This window comes from Alexandromys fortis, unplaced genomic scaffold (assembly GCF_014885135.2).
Source record: "Alexandromys fortis isolate MF-2015 unplaced genomic scaffold, M_Fortis_MF-2015_v1.1 scaffold_253, whole genome shotgun sequence".
In the NCBI taxonomy this organism is placed as follows: domain Eukaryota; kingdom Metazoa; phylum Chordata; class Mammalia; order Rodentia; family Cricetidae; genus Alexandromys; species Alexandromys fortis.
This window is the reverse complement of record NW_026068124.1, coordinates 1708501-1721543: the sequence shown is the minus strand read 5'-3', so window position 1 is coordinate 1721543 and position 13043 is coordinate 1708501. Positions and strand designations below refer to the sequence as shown.

At 37.2% G+C, this 13043-nt stretch overlaps 2 protein-coding genes across 2 annotated transcripts; both read right to left on the bottom strand.

The window, feature by feature from the left end:
• Window positions 1–887: 887 nt before the first annotated feature.
• Window positions 888–3403, bottom strand: LOC126490607 (olfactory receptor 145-like). The gene is made up of 2 exons (XM_050125660.1): window positions 3395–3403; window positions 888–1826 (listed from the first exon to the last, which is right to left on the bottom strand). The coding sequence occupies exon 2, from the start codon at window positions 1818–1820 to the stop codon at window positions 888–890; it is 933 nt and encodes a 310-aa protein (XP_049981617.1). The 5' UTR covers window positions 1821–1826; window positions 3395–3403.
• A 5671-nt stretch (window positions 3404–9074) lies between these two features.
• Window positions 9075–10954, bottom strand: LOC126490598 (olfactory receptor 147-like). Its single transcript, XM_050125650.1, has 2 exons — window positions 10034–10954; window positions 9075–9092 (listed from the first exon to the last, which is right to left on the bottom strand). Exons 1-2 carry the CDS (start codon window positions 10952–10954, stop codon window positions 9075–9077), a joined length of 939 nt encoding a protein of 312 aa, XP_049981607.1.
• Between the last annotated feature and the right edge of the window lie 2089 nt (window positions 10955–13043).

Here is a 13043-nt window from a genome sequence, read left to right as displayed (position 1 = left end):
ATATAATAAAATAAATTTATTTAAATTATTATAAGTGCTTACATTGTAGTTCTTCTTGTTATATGTATAATATACCAATATGTCTATGTAAAAAGTTATGTAAAAGTTCTTTGTTAAAATAGCATTGCAAAAGGAAAAAGTTTAAGAATCTCTGATTTAGTAATGCTTGAGTGAGTATAGGCTATGATTATCTAATTCATATTTGTTGATTAGCTTTTGACAACTTGACACAAACTAAGTCACCTGGGAAGACAGAACCTCAGCTGAGGGACTGTTTCCTCTAGATTTGCTGTGAATGTGAATTGAGAGGCAATTTCTTGGTATATGATTTATGTCAGATGGTCCAGCCCATTGTAGGAAGTAATACTACTGGGCATGAGTAAGCAAAGCAAACCTGTGAAAACAAGCCACTGAGAAGAATTCCTCCATTTTGTCTGCTTCAGCTCCACTTCCATGTTCTTTCCTTCACTTCCATAACTGATAGACTGTAAGCTGCATGCCAGAGAAACCATTCCTTTACTCCAAGTTGCTTTTGGCCAGTGTTTTATCAGAAAAATGGAGAAGTATCTTTTCATTGCTTAAGAACAGGAAATAATTAACTTCTGTGGTTTACTTTCATTATTTTCAGTCTCATAATATGATGAAAAGCAGATAGAAGTTTTGTTTTATCATTATATACACATACATACACATTTTATTACATTATGCTAAATCTTATACATTTCTCCATCTGGTAATATTTTCTTTTGTTTCAATAAATCAAAAAAATAAATTAAGAACATTTTCTTAGAAAAACACATGAGATACAGAGCTGCCAGACAAATCTGTTCATTAAATATAAACTGTGCCTGTACTCAAAAATGCAGCCATGAAGACATTGAACCCAGTCAAACCTTCCACCTTGTCAAGGTTTTTCTTAGGGCAACTTTAACATCTTTATTTCTCAAACTGTAGATTAAGGGATTCATCATAGGAACTACATTGGTATAGAAAACAGAAGAGATTTTTGCTCCATCCACAGATCCAGCAGAGGAGGGTTTGAAATACATAAATGCTCCAGAACCAAAAAACAGAGAAACAGCAAGGATATGGGAGCTGCAGGTGCTGAAGGCTTTGGACCTGCCCTCAGAGGAACTGATACGGATGATACTTGAAAGGATGAAACCATAGGAGATAATAATGGTAGGAGTGGGAACAATGATGTTGATGATGACTACAACATAAGCTACAAGCTGATTAACATAGGTGCTAGTACAGGAAAGCTGGAGCAATGGGAGGATGTCACAGAAATAGTGTTTTATGGTTTTTGCATTACAGAAGGTCAATCTCAGCATGCATATAGTGTGAGCTACAGCATCAGAAAATGCCATCAAATAGGAACCAAGCATTAGATTTAAACAGACTTGAGGGGACATGACAACATTATACAAAAGTGGATTACAGATAGCCACATAGCGATCATAGGCCATTGAAGTCAGCACATAGCATTCAGAAACAACAAAAAAACAGAAGAAATAGAGCTGAGTCATACATTGCATATAGGAAATGACATTTCTCCTTAGTACGAAGTTCATCAACATTTTTGGAGTTAACACAGAAGAATAACAAAAGTCTATAAAGGACAAGTTAAAGAGAAAAAAATACATAGGTGTGTGAAGATGTGAATTCAGCAAAACTAGAATCATCAAACCCAAATTTCCCAATGCAGTGACCATATACATGGCTAGAAAGACAAAGAACAGCGGCATTTGGAGATCAGGCTGGTCTGTTAATCCTACCAGAATGAATTCAGTCACCAAAGAGGTATTTACGGCATCCATCTTTTTCTAAAGCAATCTGTAGACTCAAGAAAAAAGAGTTACATTAAACAATGATCCACACTAGACACGGATCCTCAGCACCTGTGATTTATATTCTGGGAATGTTTTCTTTCGACCCAAATATATATGCAGAATCAACTATTAAAATCAAAAGCAAATTATTTTACAGTCTTAAGGCCAGCAGTATCAAATTTCAGTTTTATTTTTCGATAAGAACATGCAATCAAAAATGAAGAAGAAAAGTAAAAAAGAATAAAAATGATTCAAACTAAGTAATTTGTTCTTTATTAAAGCTCTCTTCACATCAATGACGTCTGAAGTAAAAGTCTTGGTAAGCCAGAGCTGCTGCTGCTACAGATTCTACTCTTGTACTCTTCTATGGCATGAATTATAAGCATGTGTCTAAAATAAAACTATAAGAACAAGATTGATGTATCTGCTACTCCATGTCAGAGAGTCATAAATCCTGAAGATTTGACTTCTGACTATTCAGAAGAACCCTAATAGAGACATTGCAATTCCAATAGCCAATAATACCTCTTATCACTCTCCGATTCTCAAATGCTTTCCTCTGCTACGTTCACTTAGCCTCAAGTTGTATAGGATAGGGAAGAAACAGCATATCAAAAGAAGACCATTCTATATTAGGAAACCTATTACTATGCCTAGAATCCATTCTCTCTCTCTCTCTCTCTCTCTCTCTCTCTCTCTCTCTCTCTCTCTCTCTCTCTCTCTCTCTCTCATTCTTTTCTCTTACAATATATCCAAAATACACTAATACAATACACCCCTCCCTCCATTCTTTCAAGATCTCCAATACCTCCCTCTCCTTCTGGTCCAGTACACTTCTGTTTCTCTTCAGAGGAGAGCAAGCCTCCAAGAGACAGAAACCAAACACAACAAAATAGGATACAATGATTCAAAGCAAAAGTCATCATAATGAGGCTGGACAAGATAACCCAAGAGGAGGAAAAAAGACCAAAGAGCAGGCAAAGGAGTCAGAAATACACCCATTCCCTTTGCTAGAAGTCCCAGTACAAACCTTAAAGAGCTTTTGGGTTCCTATTTATCCCTGTTTATCTTGTAGAAAATTTCAGGTTCATATCTTGTCATTCCAGCAAGATATAGTTATGAATTAATGACTTAAATATATTTGAATGATCTATGAATTTTAAAGAAATTATTTGAGATTATTACTTCGAGTCTTTACTAAATGAAGGAAAAATGATCTGTAATATCATCACACTGCCAGTAGAGAAGGCTCTGAAGATTTCATGTAAGCTTCCCTGCAGACTACTTTGCTTATAAGCAGAATGGCAATGTTCCTGCCTCTTCCCCAGAGATTAGCATTTATTTAGAATAAGGAAGTTTGGGGATTATTTTACACTCGAGATGATAGTCTGTCTTTAGATCCTAAGGGATTCAAAATTAGTCTTGTATTTTTTCTTCACTCCTCAGTGGATGTAAAAAGACAAACTATTATGTCCCCAACCATCTAAGCCTCTGTAGGGAATCTGTGACTTAGATTTGTTTCTGCATTTAAATGAGAATTGTTCACACTGTACTCTGCTTACCAAGTTCTGTATCTGGTACATGTAGAGTGTTATAGCATGTCACCTTCAGCGCTGTCACATGAAAGACAAGCAGTGCTTCTTTTAATGACTTATATATCTTGAGAAAGTGTTACTTATAAAACACATGCTAGAAATTTCTATTTGATTATTCTGTTCAGTCAATGAGTCTTATTTTTTCATTTTTCATACTGTCATTCTGTAGAAAAACATTTCACCTTTAGATGCAGTACTAGTTATTTTCTTGTTGCTGTGATAAATGCCTGACAGAAGCAGACTGAAAAATGGTTTACATGGGTTCATTGCCTGAGGGTATATCCCATCATGGTAGGGAAGCTATAACAGCAGCTCACGTCAAAAAGAATCCACATCCAAGAAACACAGATGAGAATTCCGCAGTTGGGAGTCTTTATTCCCTTCATGTACAGAACCATGGGATGGAGCTATCTATCCTTAATGTACCTTCTCAAACCTTCATTTTCGGGAACCGAACACTTTATTTAAAATTATCTCTCTGGCTCCATTATTTTATTATTTTTAATATTCTGTTATCTAGACTTAATTTATTAATTTTCTTTCTGAAGCAGCTCCTTGCTAGTACATGAAAATTATTTTTTTAGTGTTGACTGATATTTTATGAAATTTCCTTTCTAATTACATATATTTTGTTGAATCATTAGGATTTTCTCTATAATACCACATTCTCTGAAAACAAATGTCATTATGCTTTATACTTTCTAGTTTGGTGTGTTTTGTATATTTTCCTTGCCTAGTGGCCCGATCAATAACAACTTGAAATTTGCAGACAAATGGATGTATCTAGGAAAAAATATATTGAGTGAGGTAACATCGATGCAGAAAGACAAGTATAATATGTACTTACTCATAAGTGGCTTCTAGATTTAAAGCAAAGAAAAACCCAGCCTACAATTCTTAACCCCAGAGAACCTAGGCAACAAAGAGGACCCTAAGAAAGACATAAATGGATCTGCATAAGAAAGAGAAAAAGACAAGATCTCAAGAGTAAATTGAGAGCATGGGGGTCATAGGAGAAGGTAGAAGAGGAAGGGAAAGGAAGGAAGGGGACAGAGAATAATGTATAGCTTAATAAAAAAAAAAAAACAATGAAAAGAAATACACTGTGTTGAATAAAAAAAAAGAGCTAAAGTTGAGGGTGGATAGGCACCACAGTGGCTAATAGCACTTATAGAGGACCAGGGTTTGGTGCCCAGCATCCAAGTCAAGTGACTCACAGTTGATTTTAACTCCAGATTCAGAAGATACAATGGGATACTCTGAATTCTACCAGCAACCTCCCCAAAATGTTCATAGACACACAGCCACACAGATATAAACATATATAAAGGAAAGGGATGTGGAATTTGGTTGATTATGAGAGAAAAGAGGGAATAAGGAATTGATATAACCTCAAAATTAAAATAAAATAAACATATATGGCTTAATAATTCTAAGAGTAGGCCATGATGGCATGAGTGGGACAAAGAGGTATATTCACAGGCTCTGGGCAAACCACCTCAGTCTCCAAGTTGAAAACAAGGTCTGACCCATCACCACAAGGGGATGGGTACTATTATGGAAAACAAACGTATGTTGTGTTGTGGGCGTGCGCGCGCGAGAGAGAATGAATGGTTCATTTTCTGTTGAAGGAGGCATATCTGAAGAAGTGAAAGTGGTGAGAAGAGGGTTGAGATGGGTGGTTTTATTGTTACTCAGGTCCATGGTTATGTCTGGGCATGGGCTGCTGCTAATGTCCATGTGTGTGTTAATGGTACTGATGCAGCCAGAGTCTGTGTTGGTGTTCTTGGCTCTTGATACTATGAAGGCCTAGAGGACAGGGCTATAGAAAATGTGCCCCATTCTTTACTGGCTGCAGCACTAGGTAGAACTGGTCCTGCCACTCACCTGCTGGAGCACTCAGGAGAGAGAGTCCTATACCACACCTCATCTAGTAAACACAACAGAGTTGACACTGTTCATGGAATCATTGGTAAGCTGGCCCTGAGAGTGTGAGAATAGGAGACCAGGCCATGCCCCCTCTTCTGCCATGTGTTATCATGGGTGATGGATGGAAACATGGGCTCTTCTCCTTATCCCTAGCTACCTGCAGCAGGTAGCGTCCCTGACCCAACCCATCATCAGTTGTAGCAATTTGAGGAATTGTTTCTGGACCTCACTTGGGCAGCACAGTAGAGTTGATCCTGTAGATAGGGACATGGTGGGCCAACCCATAAGGTATGAGATGGCATAGCTCATACTGCCTCTCTCATCTGCCGTGTGGTGATGGGATGAGGGAAAGAAACCCTATCTCCTTGGTCCTACTGTGTCCAATTGGTCAGGGTACTAACCCTCCCCTTAACCAGCTGCAACACTCAGGAAAGAGGGTCCTGTACCTCACCTGGGCAGCATAACATAGCTGACCCTGTTGACAGGGGCACAGGTAAGCTATCCCCAAGAACGTGGGTACAAAAGTTCTGGTTACAATCCTCATCTGCTATATGGTGCTATGGGAGTGGGGGCAAGAGATGCCCCCCACTGCCTCTATGCCTGAGGCAGGTGGGAGAGCTGATCCTGAGGTCATAAAGGTGTGAGAGCTTCTCCTGTCCCTCACCAGCCACAGAACTCAGTAGAGCAGGCGGTGTACCTCACCTGGTTTGCAAAATAGAACTGGCCTTATTGGTAGGTGTGGTAGAGACAGCCCTGAAGCTGTGATTACGGGAGTGCTGTCCCTACCACTTATCTGTCATACAGTGATATGGGCAGAGGAGAGATGTCCCCTTACTCTTTACCCCTCATTACCTTCAGTGGAAGAGGGACGTGACTCTCCCACTTAGCACATCAGCACTCAGGAAAGTGGACCCTGCATCTCCACTGGACAGCACAATAGAGTTGGCCCTGTAGGCAGAGGCATGGCTGAGCTTGCCTTGAGGGTACGGGAGTGAGATAACTGGCCACAACCACTCATCTGCCATGTGGTGGTGAGGGGAAGAGAAAGAGGGCTTCCTTCCTTTGTCCCAGCCACTTGTGGTAGACAAAAAAGATGACCTTGTTGCTTAATGACTATAGCACTCAGGAAAGTGTGCCCTGTAACTTGCCTTGGAAGGCCAGTAGAGCTGACCCTTTTGATGGGAGTGCAGGTGTACCAACCCTGAGAAGGTAAGAATGGGAGATCCGGCCCCACCCGTCATCTTTGATAAAAGTGGCATGGGTTAGGAAGTGATGCCTCCCTCCACTTGACACCTGTGACACTGGGAGAGCTGGCCCTGACCTTATAAGAGCAGAGCATCTGTCCCTGCCCCTGAACAGCTACAGCATTCAGGAGAGTAAGACCTGCACTTCCCTTGGGCAACACAGTATAACTGGCCCTGAAAGTGTAGGTGTGGGAATAGCTAACTCTAAAGGAATGAAAGCAAGAAAACTGGTCCCACCCCGTGTTCATGCTGCAAGGGATTAACTAGTCAGGGCAGTGCTGGAGAGTTCACCCTGGTGGTGAAGACTGAGAGAGCTGGTGGGCTCTCTGCCCAGATCAAAGAGAGGGTTTATGAGTTGGCCTACTCCAACATCTACCCCATCTATGATCTTCTAGAACACATGAATGGACCAATTATGTAGATGGAAAGTTGCATGGTTTCCACAACAGAGGGCAACAACAGGATATCCAAGGGGAGTAGTCCCAGTGAGGGCCCAGACTCAAAATATAGACGAGACCAGAGGCGTCAACCCAGACCAATGACTCTGCAAAAATGTTTGCAAGGAAATCTATATGTATAAAATAAAAAAAAAATCTTAAAAGTACAAATACATTGGTGGTAAACAACATCTCTTTAATTGTACTTAGGACTTATTCAAGAGGACAGAAATCATGTCTGCTACTGGAAACTTAGCCACCTACCCCAGGATAGTGAAGTCATAGATCAAAAGGGGGAATCTGCAGCTACTACTTTTCTAAACCAGCTTAATTTATAAATACATTATTAATAGGCAACTAAGGTTTGCTAGGAATGAAAGTATCTTCCCCACTCAATGACACAACAATTGGTCACCCAATACAGCGTAATCTGTAGTTAGTCTCCGTTCTACTGATCCCCATGGGCCGGTTTTTCTCCTCCCACTGGATCATGCTCACTAGCCCCTGCAGCCAATTATATAATAGATGTTGTGAGGTTTAATATCAGCCATATACTCTGGTTTATTAGCTCAGACTTCCTGTTAACTAATTCTTACATCTTAAATGAACTCATTTCTATTATTTGCAACAAGGCAAACATACATACAAGTAAAATTACACAGATTAAGCATGTTGTATTATGTACATAGGAATTAATCTATACATACATAGAAATAAATGCATTTAAAAACAATGGGAAAAGGGCCATGAATTTAGAAGAAAGCAAGGAGCAGCACGTGAGATACTTTAATGGAAAGAAATAGAAAGGGAAATGATGAAATAATAGTATAATCTAAAAATAAAATATTGTTTAAAAGAAGTCTTCATATCTGTGACTCTTAAATTGGAAGAAATATGCTGACTACAATAGAAGGTGTGAAGGAAGGAAGAGCGTAAGTTCTGATCAATGCTGCAAAGTCACATGGAAATCAGACAGACAACAAAAAATGTCACACTAGTGTTGCTTTTATTGACAATTGCAGGAATTATTTTCATTACTAGAAAAATAAATGTAAATTTATATTTATAGTAGGAAAGCAATCAAGTTTTTTAAAATTATTCTTAGATATGGTATTATACAGACATATAGTATTGTATAAATTGTCAAGAAAGGAAGACATACTCCAGAAGGATCATAAAGAAGTTTTACAAGACTCATATTTCCTCTATTGTGATACAGAAGATGTAAGGTTAGTTTTCATAGAAGTGTCAATATCTATCTCGTTATACCATGTTTAACATTTTAAATGTCCATAATAATTCTACTACTTCTATTACTTGAAAATATTGAAAATTCAAAAACTACAATAAATATTAAGAACAATAAATACAATAAACTATACTGCTGAAGTATTGTAATTGAATAAAAACTTTCTCTGATCCCAAAAAACCGGCACCCAACATATATTTAGTCAAATATTCCTCCTGGTCAGAATTTTCTCAGGGCAACTATAACATCATTGTTCTTCAGACTATTGACTAAGGAATTCATCAGTGAGAACCACACCAATGGTCTCACCAGTGGGCACATAACTGGATAATATCTCCCAGTCACCCAGAATACCACATTTGTATATGTCCACTGACTATTTGCATGTCCTCCATAGCATGTATTTTAAGATATTTACCCACTTATTAAATGGTATTAAATGGTCTTTAATGGTAGATATATTACTCTGTTAATTATATAACCTGTGTATATCTTAATTTGGTGCCTATCCTACAAATATTATTCCAGTCTCATGGATGTAAGATATTTTACTGATACAAAGTACTCACTTAAATTAAGTTTATTTATCTTTTTTTTCTTCTAAGTTTAATGTTTTCTAAAGGAAGAATCTTAGCTTGCCCAAACATATTTTTTAAAGATTTAGAATTTAAGTTTATGTGTATGCTTTTGGACCATTTTTGAGGAATCAACTTTTGTACATGGATTTCTTCATGGATATTTCTAATTTCAGAAGAAATTATTTTAAATATCTCCTTTGTCCAATGAAATCAAAATGATGATTTGTTGTAAATGTATAAAATACCCACATGAAAATCTTTGACTCTTCTATGCTTATGAGTTTGTGTACTTTTACAATACTATCATATTACACTAAGTTAATAAACATTTCATATAACTGTAACATTAAGTTCTACTTAGAATTAGAATCCAAAAAAATGATCACAGTTGGAAATCATTTCCTACAATAATTGTGGGGCTTAATCAGTATGGAAAACCTCAGATCAAAAGAGAAAAAAAACAGACATTTAAAAGAGATCTAGAAGGATTAGGTGGAGATTTTGACTAAGGGCAGTTCTAAAAGGATCATAGGATTATTGGAAGGACCATAGGAAATCTCCAAAGAAGCATTTTCTATTACAATGGGATCTCCCTGGGAAGAAATTGTTCAGCCTTAATACATAGCAAAAAATGAGCTATTATGTTTGAGTAAGACTGTGTGTGTGTGTTCCGGGTGCATGTGAGAGATAAAAAGTGAGCACTAGAGTTTATGTGAAGGAGCCTTGGATAAAGATTGACAGCCAGCCTTGCTACTCAAAGTTGTGTCATAAGGTTATTTAACAATTTAATCAAAGTTAAAATATTTATTATATTTTATTATTACTTATGTTAGTAAATGCTTGCTGTACTATCCAAATAAGATACATTATTTCTATGGGTACTTCTTTATCTCACATATACTAAAATCCTAAAAAAAGAGATGGGAAATTATTGAAATAATAACATAATAATATGGTATAGCCTCTGTGCTAAATATGATTGTGGTGATATCAAGCTGCAAGATATATCAATAATAATTTGAAATGCCATAGAAATATATGTTTAAAACCACTTTGGTACAAACAAAATATCTTCATAAAATACAGTATCATTTTAAGAATCTTTAAATTTAAATTTTAATTATTTTATTTTATTTGGAGTTAGGATATGAATCTGCTAAGAACTAAATCAAAACTTTCTTTAGTGCTATTTTGACATCCTTATTCCTCAAACTGTAGATCAAAGGGTTGAGCATGGGAACCACATTAGTGTAGAAAACAGAAGAAACTTTTCCCTGCTCCATAGATTCAGAATGATTAAGGTACATGAATGCTCCTGAACCAAAAAACAAAGAAATTGCCATGATGTGAGAACTACATGTACTGAAGGCTTTTGATCGTCCTTGCGTGGATTTGATGTTTAAAATGCTGGCAAGGATAAAAATGTAGGAAATGAGAATGGTAAGACTGGGGACTGTGATGTTAATACCTACAACTATGAGAACTACGACCTCATTGACATAGGTGCTAGTGCAAGAAAGTTGAAGGAGGGGCAGAATGTCACACAAGTAATGATTGATGATTTTAGCATTGCAGAAGGTCAGTCTGAGCATGCACCCTGTGTGGGCAGAGGCTCCAACAAATGCCATCCCATAGGAAGCAAAAGATAGCATATAACATACCTGAGGGGACATGGTGACCTTGTACAGCAGTGGATTACATATGGCTAAATAGCGATCATAGGCCATTGAGGTCAACATGTAGCATTCAGAGATGACAAAAAAGAGAAAGAGAAACAGCTGAGTCATGCACGCTACATAAGAGATGGTATTCTTCTCACAGACAAAGTTCATCAACATTTTGGGACTGAAGACAGAAGAGTAACAGAGATCAATGAAGGAGAGGTTGAAGAGGAAATAGTACATTGGAGTGTGCAGATGAGGACTGAGGCCAATCAGGGTGATCAAGCCAAAGTTTCCCACCACGGTGACAATGTAGATCATTAGAAACAGGAAAAAAAGGGGCAGCTGGAGTTCTGGACGATCTGTTAAACCAGCAAGAACAAACTCAGTCACCAAGGAGCCATTTTTTCCAGCCATCACACTTGTCATTGAAAATCTGGAGATACAGAAAAAAATTTCATTGGAAGATTTCCTTGTGATCTGTTTCTTAGCTGAAATTCATCCAAAATGACTGCGATAGTTCAAATTCTCTTTTGTTTTGCAGTATCCACATGTACTATCTCACCCCCCCCCACCTTTTGGATCAGTATCACTTTTATCTACATAAGTTATTTTTTTCATTATTGGTAGATGGAAGACACAATGACCAAATAAAGCCTGCTGGAAAACTTAATGAAGTTATCTTTAAAGTTCTTTCATTTCCCAGTTCCCATTGCTGATTAAATGACTTTCTAAAAACCTCACTTCTCCAGTAGTGACCAGGAAGACAACATTGATATAGAAGAATGAATGTGTACTGGTCTACTGAGCTTTCAGATGTCTTGCCTCAAGTATCTAGAGTCAGTCATTGGTAATAGTCATGGGAGCTATCTGTGCTCCCTTAGATTCACATGCAACCACATATTCTCCTGTTGCTACACATTCCCTTCCACTGTAGCCTAATTGGAGAATTAATACAGTTATAAACATGTTTCCAAAGATAGAATAGAGAAAGAAAGTTGGACACACATGTCAGTGCTGAGTATTTGCAAATACATTGGAAATAAAATATTAAAAGTGTGTTCTTGTGAAATCTTTCTGTATGTTTCACACACATCAACTTTTTATAAAAGGGGCATTCTTCCTGGTTGCTCCTACATTGTAGATGTGTCACCTAAAACTGCTAAATTTGGCATTTAGTCTACCCAAGAAAGGATGAGATACAATTCGACACTAGAGTATTATCCCCCTGCAATTTCTTCTTATTGAATATAATAGCTCTTATTTTTAAGTTGCATGTACAACTCAGATAAATTGAGAAGAGATAAACTTACCCTCTCTCTTCTAAAACAATTCGGTGACGACTCTTCATTAGTCTCAACTCTGCATGAGTGTTTTCTATGGAAAAAAAAAAAAGGCTTTGGATGTGTGAGAGCTAAACTGACCCAGCTAGAGAATCTTCTTTTCCTTAATCTAGGAATTCCTCACAAATGAGATGTTTGTTCCAGGAATCACTATCAGAGTGTAGCTCAAATCTTTAGTTACGGATCTACCCAGAGGATATGAAGGAAAGCAACATACCAGACCTCAGAGCCACCACATCCTAGAGTACACTGAATTTTCTTTCAGTTTTTCAATCTTTCAGACCTCATTAAAAATCCAGACATGCATGTCCCTTTTTTCATCAGTAAAGTGATCAAATAGGAAGACATGAAATAATGATGTTTGTGTTCATGCACCATTTCAAGATTACAGATGTGAACTTCTCACCAGGGATTAAACAATCCCCATGGTATACAAATATGGAGTCTCTAAAGTCGTCCATAAATATCTACCTAGACTTGTTGTCATCAGCAATTATATTCACTAATTATTATCTACTCTAATACTTTTAGTGCATAAAGTAGCAATTAATAATCTTTTAAAAATATTATTACCTTGAACACTATAAAATATTAGATCATAAACCCCAAATATTTTATAGCCACAAATTTTCATTGAATTATTTTAATAACAAAAATAAATATCATACAAAGTAGTAGGCTTTGTATGACATATTCACATATACATGTAATGTACTTTCATTTCACTCATTTCCTCCATTTCACTTTCTTACCTCTCTCTTCATTTTCACATCCACATACCTAATGTTCCCCTTTCATGTACCCTCTTTTTATATTCTTCATGTGATCAGAAAGATTTGACACTTGTATTTGTGAGAGTTCATCATTTCACTTAATATGTCTAAGATTTATTTCATCTATTTTCTCACAAATGACATTTTATTCTTTTTTATAACTGAATAAAACTTTTGTTGCACAGTACACCAATATCTGAGATACCATTTCACGCTGTAGTTGAGTCTGACCTAAAACTTGTTGTTTAGTTGAAGCCAGCACTGAACTTACAATTTTCCTACCTCATCCATCAACATGCTGAGTTTACAAGCTGTTGTAATAGGCACGGCGGGGCTGCATCCCCGGCACCTGGCTGCCTGCATGGCTAGCTTATGCCCCGAAATAATTACATGGAAACTGTA

Excerpts from the sequence above, each read along its gene's own strand:
- LOC126490607 (XM_050125660.1), bottom strand. The coding sequence starts at position 1,820 with ATGGATGCCGTAAATACCTCTTTGGTGACTGAATTCATTCTGGTAGGA.
- LOC126490598 (XM_050125650.1), bottom strand. The coding sequence starts at position 10,954 with ATGACAAGTGTGATGGCTGGAAAAAATGGCTCCTTGGTGACTGAGTTT.